The sequence below is a fragment of the Myotis daubentonii genome, chromosome 8 (genome assembly GCF_963259705.1).
Source record: "Myotis daubentonii chromosome 8, mMyoDau2.1, whole genome shotgun sequence".
Taxonomy (NCBI): Eukaryota; Metazoa; Chordata; class Mammalia; order Chiroptera; family Vespertilionidae; genus Myotis; species Myotis daubentonii.
In genome coordinates, this window is record NC_081847.1 from 70,034,834 (window position 1) to 70,051,154 (window position 16,321).

Consider the following 16,321-nt stretch of genomic DNA (forward strand, 5'->3'; position numbering starts at 1 on the left):
GAAGGAAAGGTGGAGCCTGTTACAGCCACAAGTGGGGACTGAGGTGGAGGCAGCCTAGCCTGCAGTGCGTCCAGCCTGGCCTCTGTAAGTACAGTGGCCCCACACAGCCCGTGAGGGCCCCCAGCTTCTCTCCCTGGACCCCCGAGGAGCAGCCCGTGATGGCTCTGAGCTATGTTTCCTCCAGAACCTTGACTTGAGTGTAAAACACACCTGGCTGCCCACATACTGTGGTGGTTCCAAGGCCAGCAGGGGTCTAACTTTCTACCTGGGCATAGCTGCCAACCCTCAGCTCCCCACATAGGTTAGCACAGGCTCAATTCTGGGAGTAGGGACTTACCAGATAGATGGTGCAGGGCTCTCGACTCCAGACCTGCTGGGCACAGGCTGAGGCCACCAGGGCTCCAGTTGTGGGGACAGCAGGGTGAGGAGTTAAGACACTGGAGCCCTGGGGTGGGGTGTTAAGGCCCAGGGGTCATGAGGTGAACCTGGACGTACAGAGGTGTGATCCCAGAAGGCTCCAGGTTCCTCCAGCTTTCTCTGCCCTCAAAGCCCTCACTCGTTCTTACCGGAGGGTTTCTATATTTACTTTTACAAATGAAACAAGGTGGCACAGAAGGTGGGGAGAGGCATGGGGCCTATTTACAGGGGACTTGGAGTTTGAGGTGGGAAGTTGGGTCGGGGGGGGGGGGGGGCAGGGAGGGGGAGCCTTGGCAGAGCCATAATCTTCCTATGTCATTGGCAGCCCAAGAGCCAAGTCCCGGTCCATACTAGCACCCTGGGGCTCCTCCTCCCCGCAAGATGTGTTAGGTGGGGTGGGACTCGCGGCTAGGGCCCTGCTCTCGGCCTGAGTCCCGGTCCTTAGCCTCCGAGGAGGAGGAGGAGGAAGAGCTGGAGCCATGGCTGCGGCCTGACTGCCGGTAGGCGGTGCTCAGCTCCTGCAGCTTCTCGGCAGTTGGCCCCCACTTGGCAAAGCCAGGGTCGTTCTGCAGGAAGAGCACGGCTGTGTTGTGGACCACCTTGTAGTGCATTTCTTCCCTGTGGGCAGAGGCAGCAGCTCATGGTAGGGCTCTGCTGGCCCAGTCAACCCAGCCTTCTCCCCCTGCCCTCCCTGGAAACCCACTTCTTGCAGACGTGTTGGGACCCACTGCGGTACTCATGCTCAAAGGCGGGCAGGACCAGCTGGTGGCGTTTGAAGCGGCTCTGCTCCATGCGGGTGAGCGCCGGTGTTGGGGGTTCCCGCCACTCAGGGATGAACACGATGAAGGACAGGGGCTCCGGTGAGCTCTCAAGAAGTTTCTGTGGGAGGTGGCACGGGGTGGATGTCAGAGGCTGCCCTCCAGGTGCTGGCAGTCTTGCTTGCCATCCCCCACCCCCAAACAGCATACCCACCTCGAAGTGAGAGACCATGGCATCCATGAGCTCCTCGCAGAATGGAGGGTTGGCCTCAAAGGAACCACTCAGCGGGGAGAAGTCCAGGCAGGGCCTGGGGACAGAGGTGAGCATTCTAAATCCCAGTCCCTCCGCCAGAAACAGGTGCTGCCCCCACACTTAGGCAGCCACATTGAAGAGATGGCCTTGATGAGGCCAGAGGCCAACAGTCGTCCTTAATTCATCCTGGGGCAAGATGTGGCCATATCCATTGAACATATGACAGAGGCTCAGGTTTGGTGACCCAAGTCCACCAAGCTGATTAGTGGAGGAGCTGGAGCTCACATCCAGCTCTGACCCCACTGCCACCAGAGCACACACCACACCCAGGAATTCCCTAGCTGCTGAGCTTTCCCTATTGCTGGCATGGCCCTGTCTTCCTGCTGGAGACATCATCTCCTATCTGTGTTCACCCCCACCCCACCCCCATTAGTCTGTTAAGGCTTCTGAGCTCTGTATCACCATTTCTCTTCCCTCCCAGTATTCCAAATGTGGGCTAACTGGCTAAGAAATCCACAGGCTTGGTTGGGGGTTAGGGGTTAATAGGCTCCCAGAGGTTCAGGGATATGTCCAAGGTCACATATCTGGTGTGGTGAAGGCAGGGATTACCCTGAGACTGCCTGACTCCAAAGCATTTAGAAAGCAGCTAACCAAGGTGGGATCTGCACTGACTGACAGTTTCCCAGGCCTGGGCAGGAGGGGCCCAGCAGTCCCTGGCTCTCACCCGCGGGAGCCAAAATAGCCATCTGTGTCGGGGAAGGCAGAGCAGTACTGGCGGAAGTAGCAGTTGAGGGGTGAGGCAAAACACTCAAAGCTGACACTGAAGAGTCGGTGGAGGGCCTCGAAGACGTGCACTGGCAGCGATCCCTGCAGGCCTGTCCCCTCGTAGAGGCCCACGCCAAACATCATCTGCAGAGTGGCCACAGTCAGCACCTGGTGTTCAGTCTCCCCGTCCAGAGGAGCCCTCCCCTGCTACCCCAGACCTATACCTGGTACCGTCGGAGAAGACACCAGACTCGGGGCAGGAACTTCTCAAAGGCAGAGTCATCGATGCAGCTATAGCGGTAAAGGAGCCACTGTGGGACAGAAAGCAGGGGGCTTCAATTGAGTGCAGGTGCCTCCCTTGTCACTGGCCTCTTGCTGAGGACTCTGGGTCAAGAGAGATCCAGCCCTCACTTCTCCCACCTGTGGAGACCCGCCTCCCCTTCCCCCAGCTCTTACCAGCTTACTGAAGTAGTTGCGGCTGACCTTGACCATCTCTCCCTTATACCGGATGCAGACCACATTATTCTCTATATGCATCTCCACACTAGGCATGGGGGGCGCAGACACAGCTAGCCGTACTGGGTAGCAGTATACCAGGCGGGGCTCCACCTCTGGGGCCTCCACCTCCTCTGTGGACGGGGAGAGCAATGAGGGGCCACCCTGGACAACCTGTGTCCAGTGTGCCAGGGGCTGCCCACCCCATCCCAGTGACCAAGGGAGGTACATCCCACCCCACGGAAGAGTAAGTGCAGCTCCGACGGTTCAGTAACAAAGGACACGGCCAGGTGATTAGTAGGGGCAAGCACTGATGGCCTGTGTCAATGTGCTCTGTACTGTACTGACGACTCAGGCCCCCAGTGTGCCATGCCTTGGGGCCTGGCAGGCAAGCAGGCTCAGATGCCATGCAGAAGTAGAACTGCATCACCCTCATCACAGTAGTTACAGTACCTCACTTAGGGGTCTTTGGGGGCCAACCAGTTTAAGTTACCACTGAATCCTCACATGATCCTATTGGCCAGGTATCATACCTCAATTTGAGAAAACAGGCTTACAGAGTTGAACGAAGGTCCAACTAGTTAGCCCCTGCCTGTCTTTCTCTCCCACTTCTCATTACTTCCTCGTTTCCTAGAAGGGTGCTAAGAACCCTGGCCAAAGCTCACTGCAGGTCATGTCCCAGACCCTGCTGGAGGAATGAGCCACCCCAAACCAGTTATGCCTTGAGGCTATCTCACTTGTCCCTTCAACCAGGGCCTAGGATACAGCTGATGGATACGGTCCCTTCCACCTGGCTTCCTACCTGGGATGTTGTTTTCCTTGAGGATGGCAAGGTGCTTCTCTCGGATCCGTTTGACATAATCCAAGGAGATGTGGTAGATCTTACTGCAGATGCCTTCCACGGAGTCCTTGGCCGCGGCCGAGACATGGGGACCGCACTGTTTGCGCAGATGTTCCAGGCGATCCTGGAGGAGAAGGGCTCTAGTGAGCTGGCAGGCAGGGGAGGGCTGCTGGATTGCAGCTGTCCTCATTTAGAAACAGGCTCTGCTACTTACAAGCTGTGTCATTAGGTCTCAGAATCTTATGTCTCTCACTGTTAAGGGTACATGAAATACTTACCTAGCAAGGCAGTTGGAATATTAAATATGGTCATTCCTGTTAAGGGCTTAACAAGCCCTGGGCATATAGCAAGTGTCCAATAAATGCCATAATTTAATTTTGGGGTTACACTGTGCCAGATCCCATGCTACTTGGTAGGGAAACAGACAACAGGGCATAGTCCCTGTTTACAAAGCATTTGCAGTCTATTGGGGAGAAAGAACATAAAATGGGATCCTTCCTTGATCATTGTAGATTTGAAATTTGAGCTTTTAATAACTTCCAAGAATAATTGTGGGCATTTGTAATTTTGCTGAGTCACATGTGAAAGTCAGATGAGTGAAAATGAGTCACTCTGGCTACTGAGCACACACCTACCTTTGTCAATCTCTACGTGTCAAGTACACAGTTACTATCGTGAAGTGTGAAACCTTGTCTCTTGTGAAAAATAGTCCTGAAAAGAGAGCCCATTGCTAGTGCTGATGGAGAATTAAAGAAGAGATGGGTTTGGGCCAGAAAAAAAAAATGTTTTGGACACATTAAAGTAGGGAGTTGAATTGAATCTTGTGGTAGCTCTTAAATATATGAACACACACATCCAAGAAAAGACAGTTTGTCAGTCTGTTTCCAAAAGATGTCGATTGTTCATTAAGTTGAAAAGGCAGCCACTAATGGTAGCCAAGCGCAGAATTCCATTAAGAATCTTAATGGAAATGTTCTTTGGGAGAAAGCCAGGAGCCTAGACAAACATTTCCATTCACATGAGTTTGGGGACTAATGAGTGTCAAAGGTCTGCTGAGCAGGTTGCTGTGAGGCCCTGCCCAGCCTGGGCAGGCAGAGTGGGCTTCTGGGAGGAAGCGGCCACGGAGCCTTTCCACTGACCTTACACCCAGGGCCACTCACCATGTAGTCCTCCTTGGAGGCCGAGTGGTCCTTCCGCAGCCAGCTGAAGGTGTCCTCCACGTTCCACTTGACCACCTTCCTGCTGTCAGGGGATGCACTCCTGCCAGGGGGCACATGGGGGACCAGCGGTTAAGTGTCTGCTCCAACCTCCTTACTCCTCTCATCCCACTTCCACCGCCATTCAGCCGTCAACTCCTGGACTTACATCACAGCCTTTCTTCTGCCTTTGGGAGCTAACCCCACTTCTGCCACCAAAAGCAGTGACAGCCCTGTTGAGTGTGAGCCAATGGCCTATGAAACCAGCCCCCCATCACAGACCCATCCTGCTGGGGGCAGGGGAGAGCCAAACCTGGACTCGATGAGCCGCCTGGCCGCCTCTGCGTATTTAAAAAGCAGGCGCTTGGCTTCCTCCCGGAACTTGATTCGGGATAACCTAGATTAGAGAGTGGACAGAGTTAGAGCCCTTCTATACAGAACTGGGCACAAACTAAATAGCCCTGGGTCAACCTCAGCTGTGGGGCTATACCTGATGGGAATGTCATTCATGATTTCACGAAACATGGAAGGCGACACAACTGGCTCACAGTTGCTTGGCAACATGGGGTCAGAGCCTTTGTCCACGACCTTGCGTTCCAGCATCCAGCGGTTGAAAGATTCCCGAGGGGGCTCAATGCCTGCAGAACAGGAAGACTGATGATGGTCTGAATTCAGGAGGCATTGTGTGGGCATTGGAGGTGCAACAGGAAATAAGACGTGACTGTTATTATTGTTAGGGGCTTCCATTCTAAGCAACATTTGACAATCACTAGTTTTTTAAAGTATGTTAATAAGTATTACATAAGGTAAGAAGGGGGGGGGATTTCTATATTTCAGCAAACTTAGGCAGATTTATTTACTAATTAAAACTACCATTTATTGCACACTTTCCATTCCACTTACTCCTTACAGTAATCCTGTGAGGTACAGTTACTCTTTTTTTATGCGTTTTTACAGATCATAAAAAGGCTCTGAACAGTGCCTGACAAATAGTAAGCATTCTGCAAGTGTTAATAATTGTTTCTGGCTTTGTTACTGACCTCAGCCACCCTTTATGTAGGCACTGTTATTATCCCTATCTTACAGATGACGGAACCCAAGTGCAGAGAGGCTAAGTGATGAGCCCCAGGTCACAGAACCAGCACTTAGTGGAACGGACTCCAACAGGTCTGTCCCCCGACAGCGCATGCTCTCAGCCACTGGGCTCGAGTGCCATCCCCAAGCCCAACTGGCCAACCCCTGCTCCTGCTCAGGGTGGATGAAAACAAAGGAGGCCGTGGCCCAGGAGACAGCTACCTTCTCGCTGCTGGCACAGCTCCCGGTAGTGCTGCCGAAGCTTCAGGATGAGCTGGGAGCGGAGCAGCTCCACCTCCGGATGCGGGGGCAGCACCTCTGAAGGGCCCCGGTGCTTGATGACAGCGTTGGTCTGGATATCGAGATCCCAGTACACCCTTGGGGGGTGGAGGAGCAATGAGGAAAGTAGAGAAAAGGGAGGAAGGGCACCCTGCCCGTCACCACAACCTCAGCCCCAGGCACCAACAATGGGTGCCCCCAAGCCAATCCACAAGGACTCACTCAGTGGGTCGGAGGAGAGCTGCCTGCTGTTTATCTTCAGGGGATGTTCCCCAAATCTTCAGTGTTGGGGTTCCTGGGATGCTGGGGGAACTGGGCACCGATGGGCCTGTGGGTGTCACAGGGATTTCGATCTGGAGCAAAAGAGTCAAAGACATCAAGTTAGAAGCGTTGGCTGATGGCTCCAGTGCTGTGTACGCTGGGGAGCTGTGCACGGGGCTCCCCTCCTGACTAACCTGACAGCCCAGCTGCCTCCCAGGAAGCTGAGGCACTCACCTTGGGCTTCTTCACACCATTGCCGCTTGGCTGCTCTTCTGAGAGCTGCCGCTTTCGGGACTTGTTCTCAGCTGGAGGGGTTTCCACCAAGCTTGAGTCTTGGGGCAGTGGGGTCGCATTCAGCCCCAAAGGGTCCGACTGGAGGAGGAGACCAGCAGAGTTGCAACCAGAGCCAGCAACTTAGGAGTCCCAGTACTGCGGAATCCTGATGGCCCCCCACCCCCTGCTCCTACTCCTCAGAGAAGAACAGGGGGCTGGGATGCAGAACACTGGGTACTACTCCTGCCTGCCACTTGCAACTGTGTGACCTTGGGAGTTACTTCCCTTCCTAATTCTCTCACCTTCAAAACGGCCATACCTCACCACTGAGATGATGATTAAACAAGTCAATGAATATGACCAGCTTAATGTGACATCTGGCATGAGGTCAGTACTCACTGTGTTAGTTTTTTCCTTAAGAACCAAAATGAAAGGAATGAAGAGAAAATTCAAGAAATGCTTGTTTTTTAAAAAGCAAGGCCCTGTGGTGGAACTCCTTTGGTGACAGAATATGAAAGTGATGGTGGGCAGTGGGGCCCTGAGATCACATCAGGTACAAATCCTGCTCTGCCTCTTACTGGCTGTGAGGTCCTGAGCCAGTCATTTCGCCTCTCTGAGCCTCAATGTCTTCATCTGCAAAATGGGAATGCCAACTGGCTTGACTGTTTCCAAGGAAAGAAAGGCTGCCCAAACTGACAGATTCAGAAACCCGTGCTCCCACCAGACTGCCCGTGCCTCCCTTACCACAATGACATCGAAGTTCCTAGAATGCACATGCCCTCCCCTTACCACTTTCCCTTAGCCAGTCTTCTCATCTTAACCACTAACTCAGAGAAGCATTCAGAAAACACCACCCCACCCCCAGACCCAGTCAGGATCCCTGATGTACTCTAACATCCTCCTTCACAAAAGTGCCACGTCGTAATCCTACTAGTCCCCTCCAGTAGATCCCTGAGTTCAAAGGCAGGACCATGTCTTCCTCGTTCACACTGCATCCCAAGCACAGTGCCCAACATGTCATACAAGTTCAGTATCACATACTATTCTAGTCAGCTGTTTATATGCCAGTTTCCCTATGAGACTAGGTTCCATGAGATGGGACTGTTTTGTTGTCATAGTGCCCCCAGAACTAGGCACATAATAGTGTTCAGGGTACGTGTGGGGAAGACCCAGATGCCAGAGGCTGCTGTGGAACTTACAATAACGTCATGCTGGCCCAGCACAGGCATCTCCCATAGAGACTGGTTGGTGAATCTGTTAAAGTAGTAGGGCCGGTTCTCCCTCCTGCTCCAGCACTTCTCCCAGCCCGCATGTACCAGCTCCTCTGCAAACAAGTATGGAACCCAGCCTGGGTCAGGGCTCCTCCTGGGGCACCCTCTGACCCCGCCACCCTGCCACTGCCCCTTGCCAGTACCTGGGAGGTCCTGCACCAGGCGGATGGGCTTTGGAGAAGAGGGCTGGCTCTGATTGGAGGTGCCCGGGGAGTGACTCAGCAAGGATGCTTCCTCCCGGGGGCTGCCGTGGTTCTCATTGGCCATCTCAGCACCCACACCGGACCTGCCACACAGAGGACCAAAGGGTGTCAGGGCCATCAGGGCATGGAGGTCACTTCCACCCACCACCCAGCAATTACAACCTAGAGGGCCCCAGTGACCACCTGCAGATGTGGAGATCAATCCCGTCCTGTCCCGTCCTGGAGGGCCAGCATGGTGCCCTGGGAGCCTGGGAATCTAGGCTGCAGTTTCCTCAACTGTAAAATGGGGTACTCCTATTGCTCCTTTCACCGGACATATGCTTTCTCCAATTGTCTGCCTGGCTTGCCACTAGGTTCTCATCCTCCAGGAAGCCTTCCTTGACTCTTCCCTCCCCAAGCAAGGCAGTCGGAGCCCCTCCTCAGGGCTATAAGCATCTACATTGTGGCACTCAGTCTGTGGTTTTTCTCCCCATTAAACTGTCACAACTCCCAGGACTGGGAATTGGGTCCAGTTTAGCGCTCTCCAGAGTGCTCAGCAGGGTACCTGTCCCCAGCAGGAGGTCTATTTATTCTGAAAATATTTCCAAAGCAGCAAGTGACCAGACAGAACAGGGTCTATCTTTGAGAAGCTGCTCCCACAAGAAGGAACTGTAACTCCTCTTTTCGCTCCTATCCAGTAAAATCTAATTGGCACAAAGCACAGCCCAGGAAGGGACATGACATCTAAATAGATGCCTCATTTTACACTACAGGGTGGGAAGCAGGAAGAAATCTGTTGCTGAAGACCCAGTGGGACCAAGGAATATTGAATTCAGTCCTTCATAATCTCCAGGTGAAATTTTATTTCAGTACCAGGAAGGAGGTCAGCTCCTTCAGATGTGTATTACCTACTAACCCCACCCAAAATACACCCAACACATGTCTTGATGAACAAGTAGTTCCCAACCTGGCCATTAGACTCCTCGATGGCCAACTGTGACCAGACTGGTGATCCTAATGGTGTTTTCAATATGTCAATACCCCAAAGAAATCAAACATACCCACCAAAAGACCACAAAGGCACATTTAAACATCAGTTATCTTTGCTTGCTGGAATTTTATCAATTCACTGTGGTCACACTGATTATCTCATGCTGATCAGAAGCTCTGATTGGCTGTTGACAACATCATAGGAATCATTGGGACATTGATTTTATTGTACACTCAGTCGTAGACATCTTTTGTTAATTTGGAAAGGGAAAAGTAAATGGTTGTTTCATTGGTACAGTTTGGCAAATAAAAATGCAGGAAGCAAAAGGACATCCATACAACAAAAAGGGGCCATGATAACAAAAAGGTTTGGAATCACTGACCAAGGGGAGAAAAAGCTGTAGTTGCCTTGGTTCTCTGTGGAAGAGGGGTTCCTGGTGCCTTGGGGCTGAGCCCACAGGTCTCAAGGCTGAACGAGTTCCCTCTTTTTCTCACCCTCCAAGGTCTGCAATACTAGCATGAGAGGATTTTCTTCTCCGGCCGGATGGACCCCGAGTCACAGGGTCCCACAGAGGCAGGGAAGAGGCCTGCAGAAAGGCTCAGCACGTGGGTGGGCTGGTCAGCAGTGGAGTGAACGGGGGCCCAGGGAATTCCTTGTATCAGCAACTGCAGAGCAAATAAAAGAAAAGAGTCACAGACCTGTGAAACACTGCAGAGCAGGAACAACAACAAGATGGGCAAATTGGAAGCCTCCAGGACAGGGTAGGACACACTGTGGGAGATCTGGGGACTCAGGGAATAAAAACGGTACTTCTCAAGCTTAGCAGCCTAACAGGTTCACCCTCTTAGACACGCAGTCTATAGTCGCATAGAACTCCGTGTTGATGAGGGCCCTGGGCCTAATTTAATGTTCTACTGTCACTGTCTTAAAATTTTTAATAAATTTTTAACAAGGGGCCCACATTTTCATTTTGCACACTGGACCCTTCCTGCCAACTAAAGTATCCCTAAGACAAGAGAAAAGTGAACAACCACACATATCACAGATTGAGGGCAAGTTCAAAGCCACCCACACTTCTTTGAACTAAGTCTTTAACGAACACACACATATGCAAATGAATTATGTAACAGCGTGTTCATCTTTATTGAAAACTATTTTCCCCAAGAAACGCTGTGTGATACTGATGCACCAGTTACATTAACTATGCAGAGGTGGCACAGCAGCACAGCTCAATGAAGCCAAATGGGGACACTGCATTTGGCAGTGTCCCCAAAACTGGCTATGCATAAGAACCACCAGGTGGCTTGTAAAAAAAAAAAAAAAAAATCAGATCCCTGTCCCTCACTCCACATCTCAGGAGTCAGAAATGGGGAGGGGAGGTACACAAGAATTTGTGGGTGTGTGTTTTAAATGAACGTGAAGAGCGGGACTGAGAAATGGGATGACCAATCTTTTTGCTTTATACCATCTCAAATCTTTAGCAATTTTTTACAATTAAAAAAATTTTTTTTAAATTTTCCAGCTGATTTGGATGCAGCAGGTCACTTATCAAAGTACCAGTGGGGCCCGTCCAGCATGGCTCAGTAGTTGAGCATCCACCTATGAGCCAGGAGGTCACAGTTGGATGCCTGGTCAGGGCACATGCCTGGGTTTCTAGCTCCATCATGCAGGAGGCAGCCAGCCAATCAATGATTCTCATCACTGATTTTTCTATCTCTCTATCCCTCTTCCTTCCTTTCTGACAATAAAAAAATATATTTTTTTAAAGTACCAGCTGGCGTTGGGCAGACCCACGTTCCAGAACCTTCTACTTTCCGATTTATAAGCCGCACTCAACCTCTATGGTCTCCATGCCTAGAGTCTCTAGCATATTTACACTCTCAGTAAGAGACAAATATTATTAAGATGGCGTTTTTATTGATTCTGTAGCTTGCTGGCCGCCAGCATGCCGCAGTTTGACGGCCAAGCAGTTTCAGGATAAACTGTGTCTGCGCAACCAAAGAAACCCGTCGGAACGAAGAGTCCATTCCAGGATTGGAGAAAGGTGGGGCGGGACCAACTCAGTAATACACCAATCAGAATCCTCCAGCCAAGTAGGGCGGGGTCAAAGGACTTGCAAAGTGCGCAGGTGCGGGGGGGCGCGCGAAGGAGGGGCGACCCCCAGCGCGCGCACACCTTCCCCGCTCCCCCCACCCCAGCGGGGGCGGGCTGTTTGGCGCGCGCGCGCCGGCCCATCTCCCGGGCTCCGCCCCCCGCCCCGCCGCGCGCTCCCGCCCCCGGGCTGAGGCGACTCAGAGTCGGAGCCCGACACAAAGGCGGTGGCGGCGGCGGCAGCGGAGGGGCCTTAGAGGCCGCTCCGCCAGCGCTCTCCGGGCCCACCTCCCTCACCCAGGCCACCAGCCCGGCCGCCCACCCTCAGGCCTAAAATGGCGGCGGCGGCAGAGACGAAGCAAGCGGTGGCCCCGAGTGAAAAGCGTCGGAGAGGCCACCACCGTCCGGCTTCGGACTCCCGGATCCTGGCACGGCTCGCAGCGGTACCATGGCTTCCTGGCGCTCTTACCTGCCCGAAGCGGACTCGAGGGGATGCGGCTATACGTTCTGCTCGGCCGCCCGTTTTGCCGCCTCCGCCTCTCCCTCCCCAGCGCCGCTCCCGCCATCTTGTGTCCCGGGCCGGGACTCCGCGCTGCGCATGCGCTGGTACCGCCTCTGAGGGACCTCGCCGCTCCCGGCCGCCATCTTGAGTGTGGCAGGACCGTCCGGGTCCTCAAACCCTCTTCTTTTCGGCCCCCTCCTCTACCTCCCGTGTTTCCCTGCTCTTCCATGCGGGTCTGAGGAGGGGGAGGCAGCTTTGCGGGCCCTGGGGTGTGGCTAGAGGAAGCGACGGACTCACAGGCACGCTCCCTGCCTCAGTTTCCCAGGCGGGCACGCCCGCTGGGCGGAAGGAGCCGGGTGGACGGCGCGCCGGCGGGAGCGGATTGAGTGTGCGCATCAGGGGGCGCGGGCGGGTTGGAAACCCACGGAGGCGCCGGCCCGAGGGCGGAGTCCTGGTGACGTAGGCTGTGAACGCGGCGGGGACCGGGGTCCTAGCCCCGGGGCTGCTCTGCCACTTCCGCCTGTCGCTTGCCCTCTCTGGGCCTCTGTTTCCATATCCAGTTGGCATGCACATTGAACCTCCCATAATGAGGCTGCACAACTTATAAGTGCCCTTGAGTAGAAGAACAGCTGTGGGAGACAATAAAGATGGCTTTGCTGGTTGCAGCTGGCTAATTCTATATAAAAGTATTTGACACTGTAGCCCGGCCGGTGTGGCTCAGTGGTTGAGCGTCTACCGTCTACCCACGAATCGGGAGGTTCATGGGTTCCCGGTCAGAGCACATGCCCGGGTTGCGCTTGATCCCGGTAGGGGGCGTGCAGGAGGCAGCTGATTGATGTTTCTCATCGATATTTCTATTCTCCCTCTCTGAAATCAAAACATTTTTATCTTACACTGTAAAATAATGGCTTTGGACAAAGTTGAGAAATTGTCTACTAAATGCATCTGAGGGGCATGCCAACACTGACGTCTATGGCCACTAGTTGCTTTGCAAATCTTCACTGAGACCTCAAACCAGCTACAGAAGGTGGACCATCAGGAGACTAGTGGTTACTAGGTCCGTCCCTCAAACCTGCCCCCGCGGAATTCTTTGGTATAGAGGCCCGCAGGCTCACTGGCTCCACCTTCTGGTCTCAAGTGAGCCGACGGCAGTGGAAGACAAAACGGCCGCCTGCTATTGTACTTGAGCTTCCCATGTGGAGCCAGAGGCTGCCAACACCCACCTGGGCAGCCTTTCTGGTGTCCATAGTGTCTGGCCCCAGGCGGCTCGGTGAGGCTGGGGGTGTCAAAACTGGAGGCAGTAGTAGGAATAGTAAATAAGACCTAGGGTTCTCGCCCTAGCCAGTTTGGCTCATGGGTAGAGTGGCAGCCTGCGGACTGAAGGGTCCCGGTTTAATTCCGGTCAGGGTACGAACTGGGGTTGCGGGCTCTATCCCCAGTAGGGGGCGTGCAGGAGGTAGCCGATCAATGATGCACATCATTGATGTTTCTCTTCCTCTCTAAAGTCAATAAAACGATATTTAATAAATAGCCCTACCCAGATAGCCCAAGGCGGAGTGGCTCAGTTTGGAGCATTGCCCCATACAGCAGGGTGGAGGTTCCATTCGGTCAGGGCACATACCTGGGTTGCAGGAGGCAGTCGATTGATGTTCCACTCATGTTGATGTTTCTCCCTCCTTCCTGTCTCTCTAAAAATTAAATTTTTTTCAAGAATAGTATATACACAGCCCTAGCTGGTGTTGCTCAGTTGGTTGGAGCCTTGACCTCTACACGGAAAGGTCATGGGTTCGATGCCCAGTTAGGGCATGTATCTAGATTGCTGGTTCAGTCCCCAGTTAGGACGCCTGGGGGAGTAAACCAATCGATGTTTCTCTCTCTCCTCTCTAAATCAATAAACATATCAAAAAAAGGAAAAGAATAGCACACATACCGAAGTGTGCACAAGACAGAAATGTAAAACAATGTATTTGTCACAAAGTGAACACCTGGGTAAACATTCAAGTTATTGTCAAGCAGAATCCCCCAATGGGGCAATCTCCCCACTATTTCCGTGATAATCACTTCCTTGTGTTTACAGGTTTGTCACCTAAGCAAGCACCCTAAACACTAATTTTGTCTGTTTCTTCAACTTGATATGAGTGGAATTATACAGTCCTATTTTGTGCCTTCTTTTGCTCAACATTGCATTTGCAAGACCCATCCATGTTGTTGCATGTAGCTATGATTAGTTCATTTTCATTGCTGTATTCTGTCTTCCACTGTACATCTACTCTACTATTGGGGGTATTTGAAGCTTTCTACCTCATATCTGTCTTCTGAATTATTATGGTAGTCTCCCAACTGGTCTTCTGTTCCTCCAGCCTTGCTTCTTTCCTAGTGCATAATCCACCCAGCAGTCACAGGGCTCTTGTTAAGTTTGATCATATTGTAAATCTGAGGAGATCACCCTGGGCTTAAAACCTTTGAGTGTCTCATCAATGACGGCGGGATTGTCCCAAACTTGGCTCACAAGGTCACAATTATAATGAGATACCATGGCAGTGCGTTTGTGATGGGCTGTGCCAAGCACTTCACATACCGTCATGTTATTCACGACCTAGACCTTCAAGCCATCTCCTTCATCCAGTCCCAGCCATCTTGAACTATCTCAGTGTACCAGGTTGTCTCTTGACCCTAGGCCTTTGCCTGTGCTCCACTCTCCTCGGTCTCAATCAGCCTTCAAGTCTTAGCTTACATGTCACCTCCACCAGGCAGCCTTCCCTGAACTTAACCTCCACCAAGGCTAGGGCAGGTCCCCTCTTCTGTATATCCATATCGACCTGTGCTCTGTGTCTGTTCCTTTTTTTTTTTTTCAAGAGAGAGAAGGAGGAAGACAAACATCGTGAGAGAGTAATATTCATCGGTTGCCTGCAGTACATGCCCCAACCGGGTATGTGCCCTAACTTGAAATTTAACCCGAGACCCTTCGGTGCATGGGACGATACTCCAACTGCACCACACGGGCCAGGGCTATGTCCATTTTCTTCGTCCACTAGGCTGTGGCAGCTTAAGGGCAGGGCCAGGGCTAGTGTTCCCCTTTGGCCTCAGGCCCAGTGCCATGCCTGACACTAAATCTTTGTGGACTGTGGGCAGACTACACTGGGTTGAGTCTGGGTGACCTTTTCGGGTACCCCCGTTTCTATTCCAGGCTCTGGTTTCTGTGATGGGAACACCAAGGCAGTGCCCTTTGGGACGCCAAGAAAAGCATGAGCTACCCAGTTTGGCAGAGTCCCTGCATCCTCCACTCCTGAAATGGGGGTGAGCAGTTGAGCAAAGATCCTGGGGCTTTCAAGCACTCGGTCAACTTTTCTGGACTAAGAAGCCTCTCTGGACAGCAGGGCCGGGTCGGGAGAGATGGTTGGAAAAGCCGGGCTTCTCCAGCCATAGCCAGTCCTGGCGGGGAGCCAGCCTCAATGCAGGACAAAGCAGAAATAGAAACGTACAGGCTGAGGCCGCCACATATCGTCACATATCCTCGGGGTGGAAGGGGAGCACCAGCGTGACCCTGCTCCAGGCTGCCCCATCCGGGCTGGCTGAGCCCCATACAACCCGTAGGCCCTGCTCTGCAGTTTCAGTTGCATGAAGGCAGTTTCCAAAGGGAGTGGGCCTGGCTCCAGGAAGGCGATGGAAGGGAGGCTTCCACCCCCACTGTGGTTTCTACAGGGAGTGGCTCACTGGCTATTCTGGGGCCACATGAGAGAAGCCATTTAGGCCACGAATAGATGAGGGGAATGGGGCGTCTCCTCTGGTCTTGCGGCCCCTGTCAGTGTCTGATGTGGTGTCCTGCTCCCTTTCACTTCCTCGCTGGGCTGGGCCCGATGTGTCCTGGAACCTCGAGAACCAGCCTAAGTCAGGCAGGCTGTTCGTCCTCAGGGAGTCCACACAGGAGTGGGAGAAGCAGACACATAAGCTCTTAGCTGCAGGGAGTCTGTCCAGGGGGTGGGCATGCAAAGGAGAAGACCTCACAAGAGGTGACTGGGAGCTGAACCTGCTGAAAAAATAGGATTTTCCAGGTGGCAAGGAATGGGGAGGAGGCAGCCTGCACCAGATCCTGGAGGTGTGGACAGGTACCGTATGTTGGGAGAATGAGTGAGCCTGAGCACAGCCAGGGACCGGAGGAGGTAGAGGTCAAACCAGGGCCTTGGAACCCCAATACAGTTTCTGTCCTGGGTTAGCGCTCAGCCTCCCCAGGTGGTGGTCAGGACATCTCAGGATCGGGGTGGAGGCACCTGTAGTGTCCCGCCATCATCCTACCCACTCCCTCTGACGCCCACTCCCTCTGAGGCCCCCTCCCTCTGATGCCCATTCCTTCTGATGCCCATTTTTCTATTTTGGGCAGAGTGACCAGGAGCCATGATGTTTACACCCATATGAGCCGAGTCAGCAGATTTAAATTTCAGACTTCTTCAAAAAAGAAGTCAGGGTGACAGCTGGCAGCTTCCTGAAATTCTGAGATCAGAGGAAATGTTGACTTAGAGCCCTAGTGGGGGTTGGAGGGAGGATACCAACTGAGCTGGGTCCCAGTCGAGGGGTTCCTAGGACACTTGGCTTCTAACCCCGAGATCTCAGCCCTGGCTGGCAATAACCTTTGAACAGCTTTATTGGGATGTAATTTGCATACCACTAGATTTGC

The 16,321-nt window shown here is 52.9% G+C and overlaps 1 protein-coding gene across 6 annotated transcripts; it reads right to left on the minus strand.

The window, feature by feature from the left end:
* Window positions 1–92: 92 nt before the first annotated feature.
* On the minus strand, window positions 93–12,064 carry PCIF1 (phosphorylated CTD interacting factor 1). Of its 6 annotated transcripts, none has more exons than XM_059706902.1 (17): window positions 11,617–12,064; window positions 9,439–9,721; window positions 9,131–9,303; window positions 8,027–8,169; window positions 7,812–7,936; window positions 6,574–6,711; window positions 6,301–6,431; window positions 6,022–6,176; window positions 5,216–5,363; window positions 5,039–5,122; window positions 4,690–4,789; window positions 3,491–3,653; window positions 2,650–2,822; window positions 2,418–2,504; window positions 2,153–2,337; window positions 1,121–1,483; window positions 93–1,035 (listed from the first exon to the last, which is right to left on the minus strand). In XM_059706902.1, the coding sequence occupies exons 3-17, from the start codon at window positions 9,157–9,159 to the stop codon at window positions 804–806; spliced, it is 2,256 nt and encodes a 751-aa protein (XP_059562885.1). In that variant the 5' UTR covers window positions 9,160–9,303; window positions 9,439–9,721; window positions 11,617–12,064; the 3' UTR covers window positions 93–803. The 6 variants fall into 6 exon arrangements, with proteins under 6 accessions (XP_059562885.1, XP_059562890.1, XP_059562891.1 ...); XM_059706907.1 differs by having other exon boundaries at window positions 1,121–1,296; window positions 1,390–1,483; window positions 5,216–5,390; window positions 9,131–9,721; window positions 11,617–12,062; XM_059706908.1 differs by having other exon boundaries at window positions 1,121–1,296; window positions 1,390–1,483; window positions 9,131–9,721; window positions 11,617–12,057.
* Window positions 12,065–16,321: the final 4,257 nt, after the last annotated feature.

What these genes read in the sequence shown, in the direction of transcription:
- PCIF1 (XM_059706902.1), bottom strand. Translation starts at nt 9,159, where the DNA reads ATGTTTAAATGTGCCTTTGTGGTCTTTTG. An exon ending in CCTGGTGCAGGACCTCCCAG is followed by an intron (nt 7,937 to 8,026) that starts GTACTGGCAAGG and finishes ACTTGTTTGCAG; the next exon opens with AGGAGCTGGTACATGCGGGC. An exon ending in GGCTATTTTGGCTCCCGCGG is followed by an intron (nt 1,484 to 2,152) that starts GTGAGAGCCAGG and finishes CTCTGTCCCCAG; the next exon opens with GCCCTGCCTGGACTTCTCCC.